This window comes from Phodopus roborovskii, unplaced genomic scaffold, assembly GCF_943737965.1.
Source record: "Phodopus roborovskii unplaced genomic scaffold, PHOROB, whole genome shotgun sequence".
In the NCBI taxonomy this organism is placed as follows: Eukaryota; Metazoa; Chordata; class Mammalia; order Rodentia; family Cricetidae; genus Phodopus; species Phodopus roborovskii.
Window position 1 is genome coordinate 553,970 of NW_026125856.1, and position 16,273 is coordinate 570,242.

Sequence of the window (16,273 nt, forward strand, 5' to 3'; positions counted from 1 at the left end):
ATATTAATTTCCATGTCAGCTTTTGGTTTAGTTTGGCATTGACTGTCCTTCAAACAAAGCAGCGTTGTGAGTGGCAGAGGAAGGAGGGGAGGAAAGTCAACCCAATCTTGGAAATAAGATGTGCCTTTTAGCTTGAGCTGTTTTGTTTTTGCTTCAGCTACAGAAATATTACTTTGCTTTCAGACTTACAGTGAAATCCCTCCTAGGCATGGAACAAATCTGAACTTCACAGAGAAATTTCTGTTTAGGATGACAAGGAGTTAGCGAGACTTTCTTTGATGTTTGTTGTTTTTAATAGAGGAGTCTCCAGATAAGGTCAGTTAGCTTAGGATGAAGCCTTACATATACTTACAGCAGGGTTCCTTCAGCTGCCCTATGGTAAACATATTTAAAAGCTGGATGCCTGCTATGTTTCCTGATGACTTTACCTCAAAGTGTTTACAAGAGTACAGTCTCTCCCTTCCTCACGGACACACACACACACACACACACACACACACACACACACACACAGACACACACACAGACACACAGACACACAGACACACACACACACACACACCACTGTTTTCCATGCATTTGTGTATCACATCTTTGTAATGTAAAGTTAAAACTTAGTATAAACCCTGGCAATGAAGTAACTCATTTTCCAAGTGTTGTTTCCTTGGACTGCAGACATCTGGTTGGATGTTATAGGAACTGGTCCCAGGTCAATATTTAAAGCACAGGAAAGCTCTTCATGATCCAGTCAATGGAACTTTCCTGTTCTCTGTTTCTGTGGTAGCATGTGTTTCAAGCACAGTTTCAAGTAGAAAAAGTTTGGGCATCCACTTGTCTTCCATGAACATATAACCTGGCTGTTAGGTCTTCATTAAATATAAAGTATATTCCATAGATACTGATATTGCCTTAAAATTCTGTAGTGATAGCACACACTTAACCATCTCTGCTCTCAAAGAAACCAGTCCTCAATATGCATTCTGTGACATAACAGGATAGATCAATATATCCATAATACTTAACACCAAAGCAAGTACGTACACACATGCTTTAGCAGGGGATAATAGCATATTCACACATTTTAAATGTCTAGACATACAATTATATAACTTCACTGCTTTGTCTCCCTGTATAGACAAAGAAACATATGATTTTGCATGATTGCTGTTAGTTTCAACTCAGAATTTACAGAGATTATCATTTTCTCATGAGAGGTTATATTTTTTTTATCAAAGAAACAGGAATATATATCAAATAATATATTAACATTGAGTCTTTGTACCTCCATGAATACTTCCCCATTATTATTCTCCATTTCTAGAAAGAAAACACTAGGGAATAAACTAATGCATCAGTAAAAAGGGAAATCAGTTGTCTAGATCACTTCATTAATTAATTTGTATTTATGTTAGTACTACGAACTTGATTAGAACAAAATATTCCTACTTGTTACTCTCGTGAGAAGCAAAAATCGTATCCAAGTGGAGGGATAATCTGATTTTTGTTTTTCTTTTTTTCTTTTAGGGCATTAGGGACCTGGGAGGCTGGACCTTCCAGCACTGCTGGCAGTGATAGACAACATATGATGAAGTAAAAAAAAAAAAAAGGGTTGGGGGAGAGGGGTAGGTAGGAGACAGGAAAGATTCCACAGGAGGAACAACAAAAAGAAGCCAAGCTCCACTAGAACCTTAGAACGTTTTCAGTAACGTACAGCAGGGGGCGCTCCTAAATTGTCGCAACTTTCTGGACAGCCTCCTAGACTTGACCCTCTAGAAAATCGTAGCGTGTTTCCGGCTCTTCTCAGTTGCAGATACTCGTAAGTTTTCGGCAGTTTCCGGGGAAACTCGGGAACTCCCGCGCCTGGCTGGCTCGAGTGATCGCCCGGTGCGGAGGCGCAGGGTCTCGGGCAAGTCATGGCGTCCCCATCTCGGAGGCTGCAGACTAAACCAGTCATTACTTGTTTCAAAAGCGTTCTCTTGATCTACACTTTCATCTTTTGGGTGAGACACGGGAACGGCTGGGGAACCCTGGCTTAGGTGGTGGGTGTGACCCGGAGCAGAGAACCTCAGGTCTGGAATGGGATGAGGTTTGGGTGGCTGTGGTTCCCGCGACCCCAGCGCTGGCCACCAGTGGCCTAGGCCGCAGTGGCAGGGTCCCGGATGTGGGATCCGGGGCTCTGAGGCATCGGCGCTGGGATCTTGAGATATACTTGGTTGAAGTGGAACCCAGATGTCTCAGGAGATCGAGGTTGGAACGAGAGATGAAGAACAGAGTTAAAGCCTCTAGAGCATAGGAGGTGTCCTCGAACCTTTGGAGACTTGTCTCATTTCCTTTGAGGGGTCTTTTGCATAATAGTATCTCTCTTTTCACTGCTTCATAAGAGGGGAGTTTTCCACAGGTAAGTATGGTGTGATTGTATTCCTGCCAGTCTATCCTTGGGTTTTCTTTTGTGTACCATTCCTTTGTATCCTATGTCCATCCCTAAACTGGGGATGGGGAATGCAAAAAGTTTCTGGAATCCAGAAACGCTTCTGGCCCTCTCCCTTACAAAATGGCTTTCTTTTTCAGACTGGAGTAAATTGCTTAAGGAAATTTTAATCTCTAGACACATATGCCGTGGGGGTATGTGTTTTACACAACAAAACAGATGGATTTTTATGCAATTTTGAGAAGATGCCTTGTCCACAAGCTTTCTTTATTTGCAGAACCCTTTCCTACCTTGTCAGCACCTGCCCCTCACCCCCCTTATCCTAGCCATTGCACCGAGGCAACCAGACTGCTAAATTAATTTGCACACGAATTGTGTCTTAGACACTTCCTGAGTTAGTGATAGAGGGCACAAGCTTGTGTAGTGCCTAATTGTTTCTTTCTCTGATTTCTTATGTAGATCACTGGTGTTATCCTTCTAGCTGTTGGCATTTGGGGCAAAGTGAGCCTGGAGAATTATTTTTCCCTCTTAAATGAGAAGGCCACCAATGTCCCTTTTGTGCTCATTGGCACGGGCACTGTCATTATTCTCTTGGGCACATTTGGTTGTTTTGCTACCTGTCGAGCCTCTGCATGGATGCTGAAACTGGTGAGTCTCTGATTTCTTTAGACTACTCTTAGACTCTTAGTTTTCTTAGAAAAGTCCGACATGTTCCAGCCTTGTGTCTTTGTTTTTCAGAATTGGCCATAACTGTTTACACTTTTCCTTATTCCTTAGGAAAAAAAGCTAACAGTCCCACTATCGGCTTCCATGTTTAAGTAGATATTTTGATACTGCCTTCCCCACCCTTTTCAATAAAAATATGTTGAACTGATTGCCCAGAACTCCAGCCACCTTCCCACTTGCAGCTTCAATGAGTCTTATTTGTACTAACTTGAACTGTTTTTTTTTAATCCCACAGTATGCAATGTTTCTGACTCTCATTTTTTTAGTCGAACTCGTTGCCGCCATTGTAGGATTTGTTTTCAGACATGAGGTAAGCCTGAATTAGACAATCATACCATGTTAAAATTTATCATCTTAGGTTAAGTAGTGCGGTGTGACAGCTTTCATTATTTTTAAAACCACTTCAGGCCGTATTTCAAGCTAAGCCTTGAACCTCAATCTGACAATAGTGGTTTTCTAGTACAAATTCTAACATACTTTTAATGCAAATGAACATTCAAAAATTTGTAAGATAGTAATCACTAGAAGGAAACGGTGCCACATTCACACTAGTTTCTAATTGTAATTTGGTGCATACACACCAATTAAAGCTGTACTTTATAATTTTACTAATAGGAAAGTAAAATTCTGTAAGCCTATAAGAAAATTAATACCTCCCCATAAGCCACCCTTTGAAAAGAAACAATTAATGCACATTATCAAAATCTTAACAGTCATTTATTAAAATCAAGTAGGCATTGCACTGTTGAGAAGCCATTCATCAAGTGTGGTTTGAAGTTAGTGCAATCTTCCAAAGTAAAAATGTGCAGCTCAGTTTTGATAAGCATCAGCCTTGTACGTGGAGAGTTAGGCCTAAGGGTGAAAAAAGTAGTATTCAGCTACCATTTGCCTAAGTACGTGCTCTCAAAGCATCTTGAACTTGTAGGTATTATATTGTAATGTTTTGCCTTATAGTCCTTTCAGATAAACTACATCCCTTAGTAAACAAAATTGGAACATGGAAGTTAATTACCACACATCAAAGATAGAACCATTGCCCAGACATTAGCATTTCTTATTTGATATGATACAGCAACCCCATGTGCTCTAGAATATTTGTTTACTGGCATTTTACTTTTCTGATACAGATTAAGAACAGCTTTAAAAATAACTATGAAAATGCTTTGAAGGAGTACAACTCCACAGGGGATTATAGAAGTGAAGCTGTAGACGAGATCCAGAGTACGGTGAGTGGGTTAGGGCTGGTGCCTTCCTAAGAGGGAAGTACATTCTTTTTTTTTTTTCTTAACTATCATCTTATTTACTTATTTATTTATCTTATTTTACATATCAACACCAGTACCCTCCCTCCCTCCCTTGCTCCCCGACCACCCTCCCATCTCATTCCCTCCCACACTCCACAGAGAGGGTGGTTCGGGAAGCACATTCTTTATTGCTTCAGTGGAAAGGATGGAGCGAGACTGCAGGTGTTTCCCCCATGTATGGAAAAGGAGTGTGGGGTGATACTGTGAAGCTATGTGCTAGTCTACCTGCATGTCCTTGTTCTCCTCCTACTTACATCATAGACAAATACTGTTAGTGCCAACTAGACAGGGAATAAAGCCAGCCTAAAACTTTTTATTTTTTTGACAGTCTCTTGAATTAATCAAGAAGAGAGGTGGTCGAGTATTTTACATATTGTGTTGGTTACATACTACAATAGAAGATTAAGGTTAAATGCTTGGCTGCAAACCAGCAAGATGAACGACTACAAATGCTTTTTAATTTTTCTTTCCAGTTGCATTGTTGTGGTGTCACCAACTATAGAGACTGGAAAGGTACTAATTATTACTCAGAAACCGGATTTCCCAAGAGCTGCTGTAAACTGGAAGGCTGTTCTCCTCAGCGAGATGCAGATAAAGTCAACGAAGAGGTAAGGATCCTTTTAGGACATTTTTTGGACACTATTTGAGGATCGAATGGAGTACAAAATGGACACAAATGTTACTCGTGTGAATCACACAATCTGAAGTTTGTAGGGTAACTGGTACTACAACTAGCAAGTGACTTTCCAATGCATTGTCCAAAAGGTGGAACTAGTTGAGACTGGGGACAGATAAGACAGGCTAGATTTCGGGGAAATGATAAAGACTAGCTGTAGCTCAAAACCATCTTCTGTGACAGCTGAATGATCAAAATAGTAATTGCCAGGAAGAAAAGCAAAGCTTTCTTGTTTTGTACTTACTGTCTTTTCCTTTGCCGTTAGGGTTGCTTCATAAAGGTAATGACAATTATAGAGTCAGAAATGGGAGTTGTTGCCGGAATTTCTTTTGGAGTTGCTTGCTTTCAGGTAAGCTCTCTTTGTTCTTTGTGAAATATCTTATTTTTGTAGGTATAAGAGAAAGGTTTGGGTGGTTTTTTTTTGGGGGTGGTGGTGGTGGTTGTTTCTTTGAGACAGAGTGTCACAATGTATTCCTAGGTGGCCTGGAACTCAAAATGTAGATCAGGCTGTCTTGAACTCAAGAAGATCCACCTGCCTCTCCCTCTCAAGTGATGTAATGAAAGGCATGTGCCAATTCACCCAGCTGGGTTTCACTTTTAAGATGTGAAGGTTTTGCTTTAGGGGATTGGCTACTGAAGACAGCATAAGAGAAGTCTTATTTCTCAAAAAACAGTCAATAAGCCATCATAGGATAGAAGCCCTCTGGATTTTCATATGGTATAGTCATGGGACTTACTTTCAATGTTTATTATTGATTTTGACTTGTAATTGAGTCATTATTTAGTTTATTTCTTAAAGTGGAGGATTTCCTGACTCCTGTGTTTTACACAACTACAAGTAAGTCTAAATTTTAATTTCCATTGTCATAGACGATCATGCCTTGAATCTATAAAAGTAAGATTTAGAATTTAATCCTACCAGTAAGTATATAGCATATGTGTATGTGTGTGTGTTTAATTTTGTTCATATTTTTCCCTCCAGCTAATTGGAATCTTTCTCGCCTACTGCCTTTCTCGTGCCATAACAAATAATCAGTATGAAATAGTATAACCAGTATACACACTGGCTTATTCCTCTCCAACTTTAAGGTGTGTTCAGTTTGATTCTTAGCCCTGTTCATATTATTTTTTGGTTTTATGGTAGCTAGAACATATGAATTATTAACTATATTTTCCAAGGTGTTCTCCAATACCTTATTTAAATCTTCTTGGTATGTAAGCACTGTTTAGGCAGATTAGCTTTTTATCTGCAAGGCTGGGCTAAAGTATTAACCAGGCCTATCCATGCTTGCTTTTTCAAGCATTTGTGCAATAAAAGAGCTTGTCTGAATTTAAGTATCAACTATATAAATGCCAACCTGAAGATCACAAGAGGTCTCCTTTCTCATGTATTTGGACCTAGCGTAGGGAGAAATAGTCTAGTCATAAGCTTTAATTCGTGATGTGTTCAGGAAAATATGTCCTGCTCTTGACTAATGTTGGCTTTTCCCCTAGTCCTTAATTTTCAATCACCATACAGTCTTAATCAGTGCTTCAGAGTGTTGTTGTATAGAAAAGTATTTCTGGTAGACTAGATTTAGGTGAATTAAGTTCATCTGGCTTAAACCAGATACCAGATGTGGAGGGCAATTGTTACTGGCTGAATTAATCTCTAGTGTACCTGTTATATATTAATTGGGGCATAGCCTGGGAGCAAATGGGGAGGTCTTCATTAGTGGAAATAGAGCAGGGTGTAGGCAAATCCAGATAATGAAATTAGGTAACAAGTAAATTAACCTTTTCTCTCTTTAATTTTTGAATACTAAGGTTACCCTTGTGAGCTTTAACATTGCCTGGATGGAGACTGACATCTGATTAGCCTGAAAAACTACACCTGAAAAACTAGACTTATTCAATCAAGATATTTCTGTATTGTTATGTTCTATGTCCACTTTCTGTCCTATTCCTATATCCCTGTATCTCCAAAACACTGGAAGAGCTAGTAAATTGTAAATGAAATAATAACATGTTTCCCTTGAATTTCATTTCTCCATGTGGCAACTGTGAAAAGCACTGTGAATTTGCTGTTTTGATATAGTGGTGATGGAAATTTAACCCCTATGAATTTACTGTTGATGTAGTATGATAGAAAATTGGCCTCCCTGAGTGGACCTCTTACTAGTCAAGAATATGTGGTTTGATTGTATAATCTGCACCAAGAAGAAACTGTTTCATTAGTCTCTGCTGATCGCAGAGTCGTATTGTGTAATTTCCTTCCAGCTAGTCATCAGATGGTGCCTATCATTAGCTTTCCTGAGTGGTGATAACTGTCTCAGGCTTTGGGTGCAAAGCACTAAGACTATGAGCCACTACTCATGTTCTGTGACGCATCCACTTTGAGCACACAATGTATTTTTGTCTTCAAACTAAGGCACTTATACTGATTATACTTTGTTATTTGAAAGGTTATTATTACTTTAATGGTATCAGAACTATTGAATTTTCTTTCTAAATTTAATGGAACTTACCTTGATTAACTTTAGCTAGATTTTCCTAACCAAACTAAAGTAATGGTTCACATTAACTGTCAACAGTTTGCTTAATTTTAATAGTGTTCGTTTTGGCTTGTATCTTGATTAATAAATGTAAATCCTTCACACAATAAACCCTACATTTCCTCTAAAAGAGTCATTTTAAGTTTAGAAAATCTACTGGAATGGTTGCTTTCCATTGAGAAAGTGAAGCCCTACATGGAGTCCCATTTTTAGGGATGAAAGGTAAGGTCGAGGCTTTGACACTGTTATTTAAAAAATACATTTCTTGTGTAAAAATAGTATTCTCTGTGATAAGATCACATTCCAAGTCATCAAATAGCATGCATTTACTTAAGAGGTCAGGCTTTTTTGGTTGTATAGTTTGCATTGAAAAGTCTCATGAGAAATCATATGGCCTGTGTCTTTAGAATAATGAAATTATTGTTTCTTTGACTTTAAGTCTGTGCATCCAGTAGTGAACCTCTTAATTCATGGTAAGGAGGCAATTATTATTATCAACAAAATGGTCAAAACCTACCCAGTTCATAATAAGGAAGGGGACCAGTTGGAGTGGATGAGGGCACAAAAGAGGTGAATGACTGGATTATGATCTGAGTATATTATATACATGCATAAAAATGTAATGAAAAAGCTGGATCTGGGTTCCAGGGGATACGACATTTGCCTAGCAGGAATGGGGCCCTAATTCTTAGTCCTACAAAACAGAAATAAAAGAAAAAAAGAAAAAGGAGACCAAAACAACCTATGGTGCTGGACAGCCAGCTCAGTTAAACTGTTTACCTTGGTTTGAAAGCAGAAAGATCGGAGTTTTACCCCTTAAAATAGCCTTAAAATAGCCAGGTAAGGAGTTGCACGCTGGGGAGGTAGAGACAGAAGATCGATGGGCCCTCCTGGCCAGCCAACCTAGTTTTATAGATTCACAGGTTAAGACACATGGGACAAAGTTATAATATGGGTTATTATATTTTATTTGGGGAGAGGTCACATGAGAAACTGATGGCCTTCAAGTTCCCGCTCCAAGTATCCACAGTCAGGCTGCTGTGTGACCCGACCAGAACCAAAAGAGAGCAAGCTGGGGTTCAGGACCACAAACTTAATACCCCCCAATCACATGTGCACCTGTGGGTATCATCAGTGCATCAACTGTGGGCAGGATGGCTATCTAACTACATAACCTACTTGGTGAGTTCCGTGCTGAGGAGTGGCTCTGTCTCAAGAAATAACAAAAACCAAAATGATGGATGATGTCTGACACTTAAATCGATAACATGAACACGTGTACACAAACACAAAATTTCATAATGAACCCATTTTGGGCAATTAGATGTTAAAACAACAAAAAACCCTATTTGATGAATTTCAGGCACTTGTGTTGAAGTGCTTGAAGTTGTGTAAAAAGGGTATTCTTGAATTTTTGATGGGTGTGTCTTTTGATATGAGTGGCTAAGAGTACAAATGTGGAAGCAGCCAACAGTTGATAAAGCAGATTTCTAGGTATAGGGGTTAATGACAGGAAGGAAATAAGCATTTCAAGGGTCATCACAACAGTGTCTCAAAGACACTTTTAATCTTGAAAAGATTTTAAAGGTTTTTAGTATTTGTAAAAATGTTTCTTTTTCCTCACTAAAAACAACTGTAGGGAGTTAAAATATGGGAAGCAGAAAAAAAGAAGAAAAAAAAAAAAAAGAAAAAAAGAAAAAAAGAAAGAAAGAAAAGGAAACTATACCTCTCAGTATACTTCCAAGTGACTTGGTTAGTGTTAAGTCGGGCTCATGTTGCACGGCACTGTACAAAAGGCCACTCATAAAGCTGCCTTCTGTTTGTGCATATTGGATTGTAAACAGTAATTCTGGTGGTGATGGGTACCCTGGCTTTCTCAGGTTCGACCTGAGCAGAGAAAGTTTCACATGCTTTTACTGATTAGAATAGCTGGAGAGATAGCTCAGAGGTGAAGAGCACTCATTGGCTGCTCTTTCAGAGGTCCTGAGTTCAATGCCCAGTACCCGCATGGCAGCTCACAACCATCTATCATGAGATCTGGTGCCCTCTTCTGGCCTGTAGGAATGCATGCAGATATCAAGCTGTATACATAATACACAAGCAAATATTTAAAAGAAAAAAAAAAATAAAATGAGGTCAGGACAGCTAGGGCTGCACAGAGAAACCCTGTGTCAAAATATCAAAAATAAATAAATAAGGTAAAATACCCCAAACAATAGTTGGTGAGACCGAGGGGTTCTAACGATGTAAGTCAATTTTACGCACTTCGAACTGGTGCCCCTTCCCATGCTAAAACCCATAATAGTTTGGTGAATAAGTTCTCTCTGTGACATAGGCCTGTATTTGAGTCTTCATAAAAAATCCTTTGGGGTTGGAGAGATTGTTCACCCGTTAAAGGCTCTGCTGACAACCACCCCCCCCAAAAAAAAATCCTTTGAAGCTTTGTTTTTATAAAAATGTGTCAAACTTGCTGTTTTTTCTCTATATCATATCCATATTTAAATTTAAAATGATTCTTCTTTTTTGGCATGTCGAATGCATCCAGTGAGTTGCCTTACTCTCAGGTGCCAGATTTTGCATGACATGGGGGCTCTGAGCTCTAGTTGGTGACCCAGAGCTCTGTAGTCAAGTTTTCTGAAAATGTAGAATGCTTGGTAATTTTCCATGGCTATTCCGTGTGGGTGGTCAGTTTATGTTGTAGGCACCATGAGTTGTGGACATACATATTTAATACAAGGAATGAATACCATTTCTGTTTTCCCTTGGAACTCACACAAGATTCTTTGAGATTTGCTCTTTTTAACCTCCCCTCAACATCAAGTTAGTACTTTGCCAGAGTTGTGGCCAAACAAATCTGCTAAGTTATGAGATGCAAGGCAATATCCGTTCGTGTGTGTGTGTGAAACTGATTTGGTCCTTTTGGACTATGTTGCGTGGGTTTCGGTGTTTGTAGAGCAAAATCTAACACAAGATAAAAATACCATTCCTGCCTTTCCTCACAGTATTTTGATTTTACTAATTTTTTTCCTTCCAACTTGGTGCCCCTTGTTCTAGATAGGCAAACCTGACCTTCCTAATTAAAAAAAGGAAGAAAGAAAGAAAAAAATAAAAGAAAAGAAAAACAAGAGGTGACTATATTAGAAAAGAATATAAATTGGAAATAGCTACAGGGCAGTGAGACTCATTTTTTAAGAAGTCTCTCATTTAAAACTTTGCCAGATTGCTTCTAAAAAAGGAGCATTGTGATTTAATTATGGATTTTCTATTAGGTGCCCTACCCCGTGGAGTTTAGTGGAGTTAGGTGCTTATGAGAGCACCGTAAATGCTAATGGAATAAATGAATGAATGACTGAGTCTAATTATAACAACTCTTTAATGGTCCTGGAAAAACAAGATGTTGTTCTAAATATCTTGTTCTATGTGAGCTGGTGTTTATGTAACAGAAACCACCTACCTACCCAGAAACTACTTAACCTCAGAAACCACTTAACCTCAGAAACCACTGTGAACTTCCCTCTGGTTTGATAACTTCTTCCACTTCTCTTCTTATAACCTTTTGCTGTGTTTGATGCCACTGAAAACTTTCCCCCCTCTTGTTTTACTTTGACTGTGTGAGATGCTGATCTTCTTTCCTTTCACTGATCTTTCTAGTTGACTGGAGTTTCCTCTTTCCTGGTGTCCTTTCAAGGGCTTGCATTTACTTTTCTGTTCTTCCCTTATGCTTATGTTACCTTGAAAAACTCAATGTAGATGACAAACAGGGCCATCTCTTACATGCTTCTGTTAGATGATGAACAAGGCCATCTCTTATCTGCTTCTGTTTTGTGCTGGTCCAAGAAACTCATTTGCATTCCCCTTGCCCTCTGATACCTAGAAGCTTAGCATTCTGATCACATAAACATTCCCCAACAGCCTTCAATGACAACTGGTATATGGCCAGCAACAAGTACGCATTTGGTGTGCCCTGATTTGCCTCTTACCAGGGTGAAGTGGTTTATGAGAATTGGGGAAAACAGGGCAGATGCTGTAAGAATTGGTCCTCATTGTCTCTGTCACATACATTTATCAGGTGATCACAAATTCTTTGGGTAGGATTGCCGTTCCTGGTCTTGTGGTGGTGGTATCATCACCATATCTTCAAAGGTTTTGGTTAAGAGGATTGAAGTAGTGACTTGGAAGGGCTTTTCTGTGTTGGAACACAGAAGCTTTGCGCCACTTCTTCCAGGAAAGCAAGTCAAATGGATTTGGTGTGATAGGCACAGTGATGCACAAGATTTTTCTTTCCTAACTCAATTCCTTTTCCAGAGAGGAAATAGAAGATTGTTGTTTCTTGACAGGTAGGGTGGTAGTGGGATCCCATTCCCTACCTTAAAAAAAATGATGAAGATTTGGTTATCCAATTTGTTCAAAGTCACATAGCTAGTAGTGAAAGACCTGGGATTTGGACATAAATCAGATTTTGAACCTACACTACTTTTACTGGAGTTTTGCTGTATCTTGTTTGTGATGTGCATGCATGTGTGTGTGTGTGTGTGTGTGTGTGTGTGTGTTTGGGAGCTGAACTCAATTCCTTGCACAACTCTAGGAAAGTGTTTTGCCATTGAGCCACACACTCCTAACCCTACATAATGTTGTATTGATTTTTCTGCATCTTAATATCGAAGGAGATTATCTGACATAGCCTGTATCTAGCAAACAGAAAATCCTATATGAAAACAAAACCTTCCTCTCTTCCAGATACTTTGCAACAGTCTTACTAAATGTGAAATCTTTAAAAAGAAAGGCCTTCATGAAAAGGGCATTTTGTTTTCTCATGGCATGCCCATGAAAGGTGTTAGTTTACAGTAAGTACATTATTACAAACCAGTCCACCCTGTTGTTATTCATGGTGGACCCCTCAACATTACTGAATCAAGGAAATGATCACAAATGGTTTATTACTGTTTAAACATTAAGCACTAATTTTATGCATCTTGTTGTACAATTAAAAGTTTCCAAGCTGTTATTTCCTGCGATAGTAAAGATACTTCCCATCTCTTGGTTGTTTTTATAGTCTATTCCCATGTGAGTATCTTGAGCAAAAGATAAAACCAGATAAATAAATAAGCCTCTTGCACAGACATACATATGCCAGAGGCAGTATCACTCTCATGCTGTAGGCACAAATCCAGACAATTTTCATGAAATGGATTTCTTTCCTTATGAGTAAATGAATGCAGGAATCTCTTCCTGTCAGTCAGCTGTAATGTTTCAGGCAGCTAGCACCCCTATTGGAACACAGGATATTCTGGGGAATGGGAACTTCATACCAGAGCTCACTGAACCCTGAATCCAATTTGATCAGTGTTTTGTCAAGCAGTGCAAATAGGATAGGCTCTTCTTTCATGAAGTGTGCCTCAGCCCTATTCAGTCCTCCTCCTTGGCCTCAGAGTACCCTGGGGCTTTGACATTGGAAGGATGAAATATAGCAGAAATTGTTTCACAGTAATTAGTGGGGAATTTGACCTCCTGAAAACATTCTTCAAAGAACTGGGAAAAGATATAAAAATGTTTAGGGAAAACTTAAAGTGTGTACTCAAACAAATAAAGATAACCAGTACTTTGATGTAAAAATAGATGTGTCATCTACAAAAAGAATACATGAATTATTATAAATAGTATAAGATCTCAGAGTTCAAAGAGTAATATGTAAAAGGTCCTTTTGGGCCCCCCTCATTCCTGTTTCCTAGGGAGTTGCTAACAAGCAATCCTGTAATTTCTTCTGTATACTGTCATATAGCAGTATACCTATACATCATTGTTTTCCCCTGTACAAATAAAGTCATGATTTAGAATATAACACAAATTATAGAACCAAGCCAACAAGATTCATGTGTGCTTTTTGACAAGTTATTTCTCTCGTTGTGCCTCCGTTTCATCATTAAAGAAAGGGGAACAAACATTATTATCTCCTTCTTGGGGCTGTTGAGTGAATTAAGTGAATTGTTGTATGCCAGATACTTAAAATAGTGTCTGATACATACTAAGTGCCTGTATTGTCTAATGTTTACAAGGAATTTATTGAAATATGTTTTTCTTACCACAAAATTCAGTCATTTCAACTGTATAATTCAGTATTTCACTAATATTACTGTATGGTGAAGTCATCTCCATAAATTAATTTTATGTTTCTGATCTCCACAAGATTACTTCTTTTTGTTTTCAGTTAAACATTGTTTCTAGTGCATGCAATCTTTAATCCATTTTCTCATTATAGACTTTCATACAAACAGAACCATGTAATAGACTTTTGGGTTGAACATAGTTTATTCCATGGAATGTAAGATTCATCCATGATGGAGCATGTCTCTTTGCTGTTGGGTAGTGTTCTGCTGTATGTTTCTTTTAAATGTCTGTCTGTCTTTCTGTCTGTCTATCCATCCGTTGTTCTGCTTGCATGTAGACTTGCATGCCAGAGAGGACACCAGATCACATTATAGATGGTTGTGAGCCACCATGTGGTTACTGGGAATTGAACTCAGGACCTCTGGAAGAGCAGTCAGCACTCTTAATCTCTGAGCCATCTTCCCTGTTGTATGGTTATACCACATTCTGTCTACCCACTTCCCAGTTGATGGTAATTTACTTTGTTTTGAGTTTGGGGCTACTATGGAGAATGCTGCTGTGGGGCATTTACAGAAAAGTCTTTGCGGACAAATTACACATATTTTAAATATTTTATTCATTTGAAATACTTTAGGATCAGAGAGGATAAAATTTATAAAATGCATTTGTACAGCCCTATGTTTATCTGTGATATGCCTTATTAGTGTTTATGTTATTGTGTAGATTTGAGTTATTGCTTAGTATTCCCATTTCAAACTGAAGGATACTTTTTCATATTTATAATATATCAAGCATACTAGTGAAAATACATTGTGGTTTGCTTTTTCTGTTCGTCTAGGAATGCATCAACTATTTTTCAGTTTTGAAAGATAGTTTTGTCAAATCTAAAATTCTTGAAAATAATTTTAGATTTATTTTATTTTAAATATATGAGTGTATTGCTTGGATATATATGGATAACATGCATACCTGGTGCATATGGAGATTAGAAGAATGTATCAGATACCCTGCAACTGAAGTTACAGATGGTTGTGAACTCACATGTGGGTCCTGGGAACTGAACCCGGGTCCTCTACAAGAACACCAAGTGCTCTTAAACATTGAGACATATCTTTACCCTCTAATACAGAATTAGATAGAGATTCTTTTCCTTTCACTCTGAGTATATCTTCTCAATGCACTGTGGCTGCTGTGGTTTCTGATGAGGCTACCACTGTTAATGTTATTGAGGATCTTGTATGTAATGAGTTGCTTCTCTCTTGGTGCCTTCAAGAGTTAACATTTGTCTTTCAGCATTTTCATAATGATCTACATGGATATAGATATTGTGTCTATCACATTTTGAGTGCAGATATGTGGATCAAAGTTCTTCATGGTGGCCATTATTTCCTTAAATGTTTTTTCTACTCCTTAATTCATGTGTATGTTTGGTGGTGCACTATAAGAGTCCGAGGGGCTGTTCATTTGCTTTATCATTTTTGCTTTCTGTTACACAGACTGTGCTATCTATCTTGATTTATCTTTGCGTTCTCTGATGTTTTTGAAGCTCAATCTGGTGTTGACACCTTCTAGTGAAATCCTTTATTACTGTACTTTTAAATTTTAGAATCCCTTCCCCTGGTTCTACTCTTACTTCCTATTTCCCCCTCCCTTTCTTCACCGTGTCTTTTCTATTTTGTTTTGTGTATAACACATACTGGTTTTAATCTTGCAATCCCCTGCCTCCTTGACTCTGCCTCCCGAATGCTATGCCTGGCTAAAGTTCCTTTAAAATTCTATCTGGATCTTTAAAAATCTTTATTTTTATTGACATTCTATGTTGAAATGATAGTGTATCATTGTCATGTTTCCTTTTAGAAAATTTAAAGCCATGATTTCCTTTAGATCTTTGAATGCATTCATACAAACTGTTTTTAGTCTTCACATCTTACCTTTTTAAAGAGTTGTTGGGAAAGGATATTTTAGATAATATCAGTTGCTAACTCAGTGTCTTATCTTTCCCCTCCACAGACCCAGCAGCTTCATTTTATCCTTCACTAAATAAATAATGTTCCATGATCACTCTGGAACACTATATAAGGTAGGCATGACCTGGTACAAAACCCTTCAAGAGAAATGGTTAAATAGGGGTATATAGAGGGAATCAATCCTAGAAATAGCTTCTGAAATAAAATAATAGCTAATGAGGTGGCACAGCTTGCATGGCAGAATAAAATCTTATGTGAATCTAATCCTCCACAAGAACAACAACAGTATAAGTAAAAATGATAAACATCAACTTTTCCAAATATCTGGGAATTCATCAAAGGCCCAAAGTAATCCTAGGAAGACTTATTTCTACCATAGCACTTCCTAGCATTGGAACCTGGCCTGTATCTATGTCTTTCTCCCCAGCTCCACAGTCACCTTGAAGACCTGCAGAATCGCAATTGCAGCACCTGTGACAAGCAACAGCTTTCCAGAGCTCAGATCAGGCAGGCGATTCTTGAAGCTCCCTAGG

General features: G+C 38.4%; 1 protein-coding gene across 1 annotated transcript; it reads left to right on the forward strand.

Moving 5' to 3' along the window:
- Positions 1–1,822: 1,822 nt before the first annotated feature.
- Tspan6 (tetraspanin 6) lies at positions 1,823–7,798 on the forward strand. The gene is made up of 8 exons (XM_051178827.1): positions 1,823–2,000; positions 2,888–3,076; positions 3,390–3,464; positions 4,282–4,380; positions 4,932–5,066; positions 5,400–5,483; positions 6,117–6,223; positions 6,941–7,798. Exons 1-7 carry the CDS (start codon positions 1,914–1,916, stop codon positions 6,183–6,185), a joined length of 738 nt encoding a protein of 245 aa, XP_051034784.1. The 5' UTR covers positions 1,823–1,913; the 3' UTR covers positions 6,186–6,223; positions 6,941–7,798.
- The last annotated feature ends 8,475 nt before the right edge of the window (positions 7,799–16,273 follow it).

What these genes read in the sequence shown, in the direction of transcription:
- Tspan6 (XM_051178827.1), top strand. Translation starts at nt 1,914, where the DNA reads ATGGCGTCCCCATCTCGGAGGCTGCAGACTAAACCAGTCATTACTTGT. An exon ending in GATTTGTTTTCAGACATGAG is followed by an intron (nt 3,465 to 4,281) that starts GTAAGCCTGAAT and finishes TTTCTGATACAG; the next exon opens with ATTAAGAACAGCTTTAAAAA. An exon ending in TTGGAGTTGCTTGCTTTCAG is followed by an intron (nt 5,484 to 6,116) that starts GTAAGCTCTCTT and finishes TTTTCCCTCCAG; the next exon opens with CTAATTGGAATCTTTCTCGC.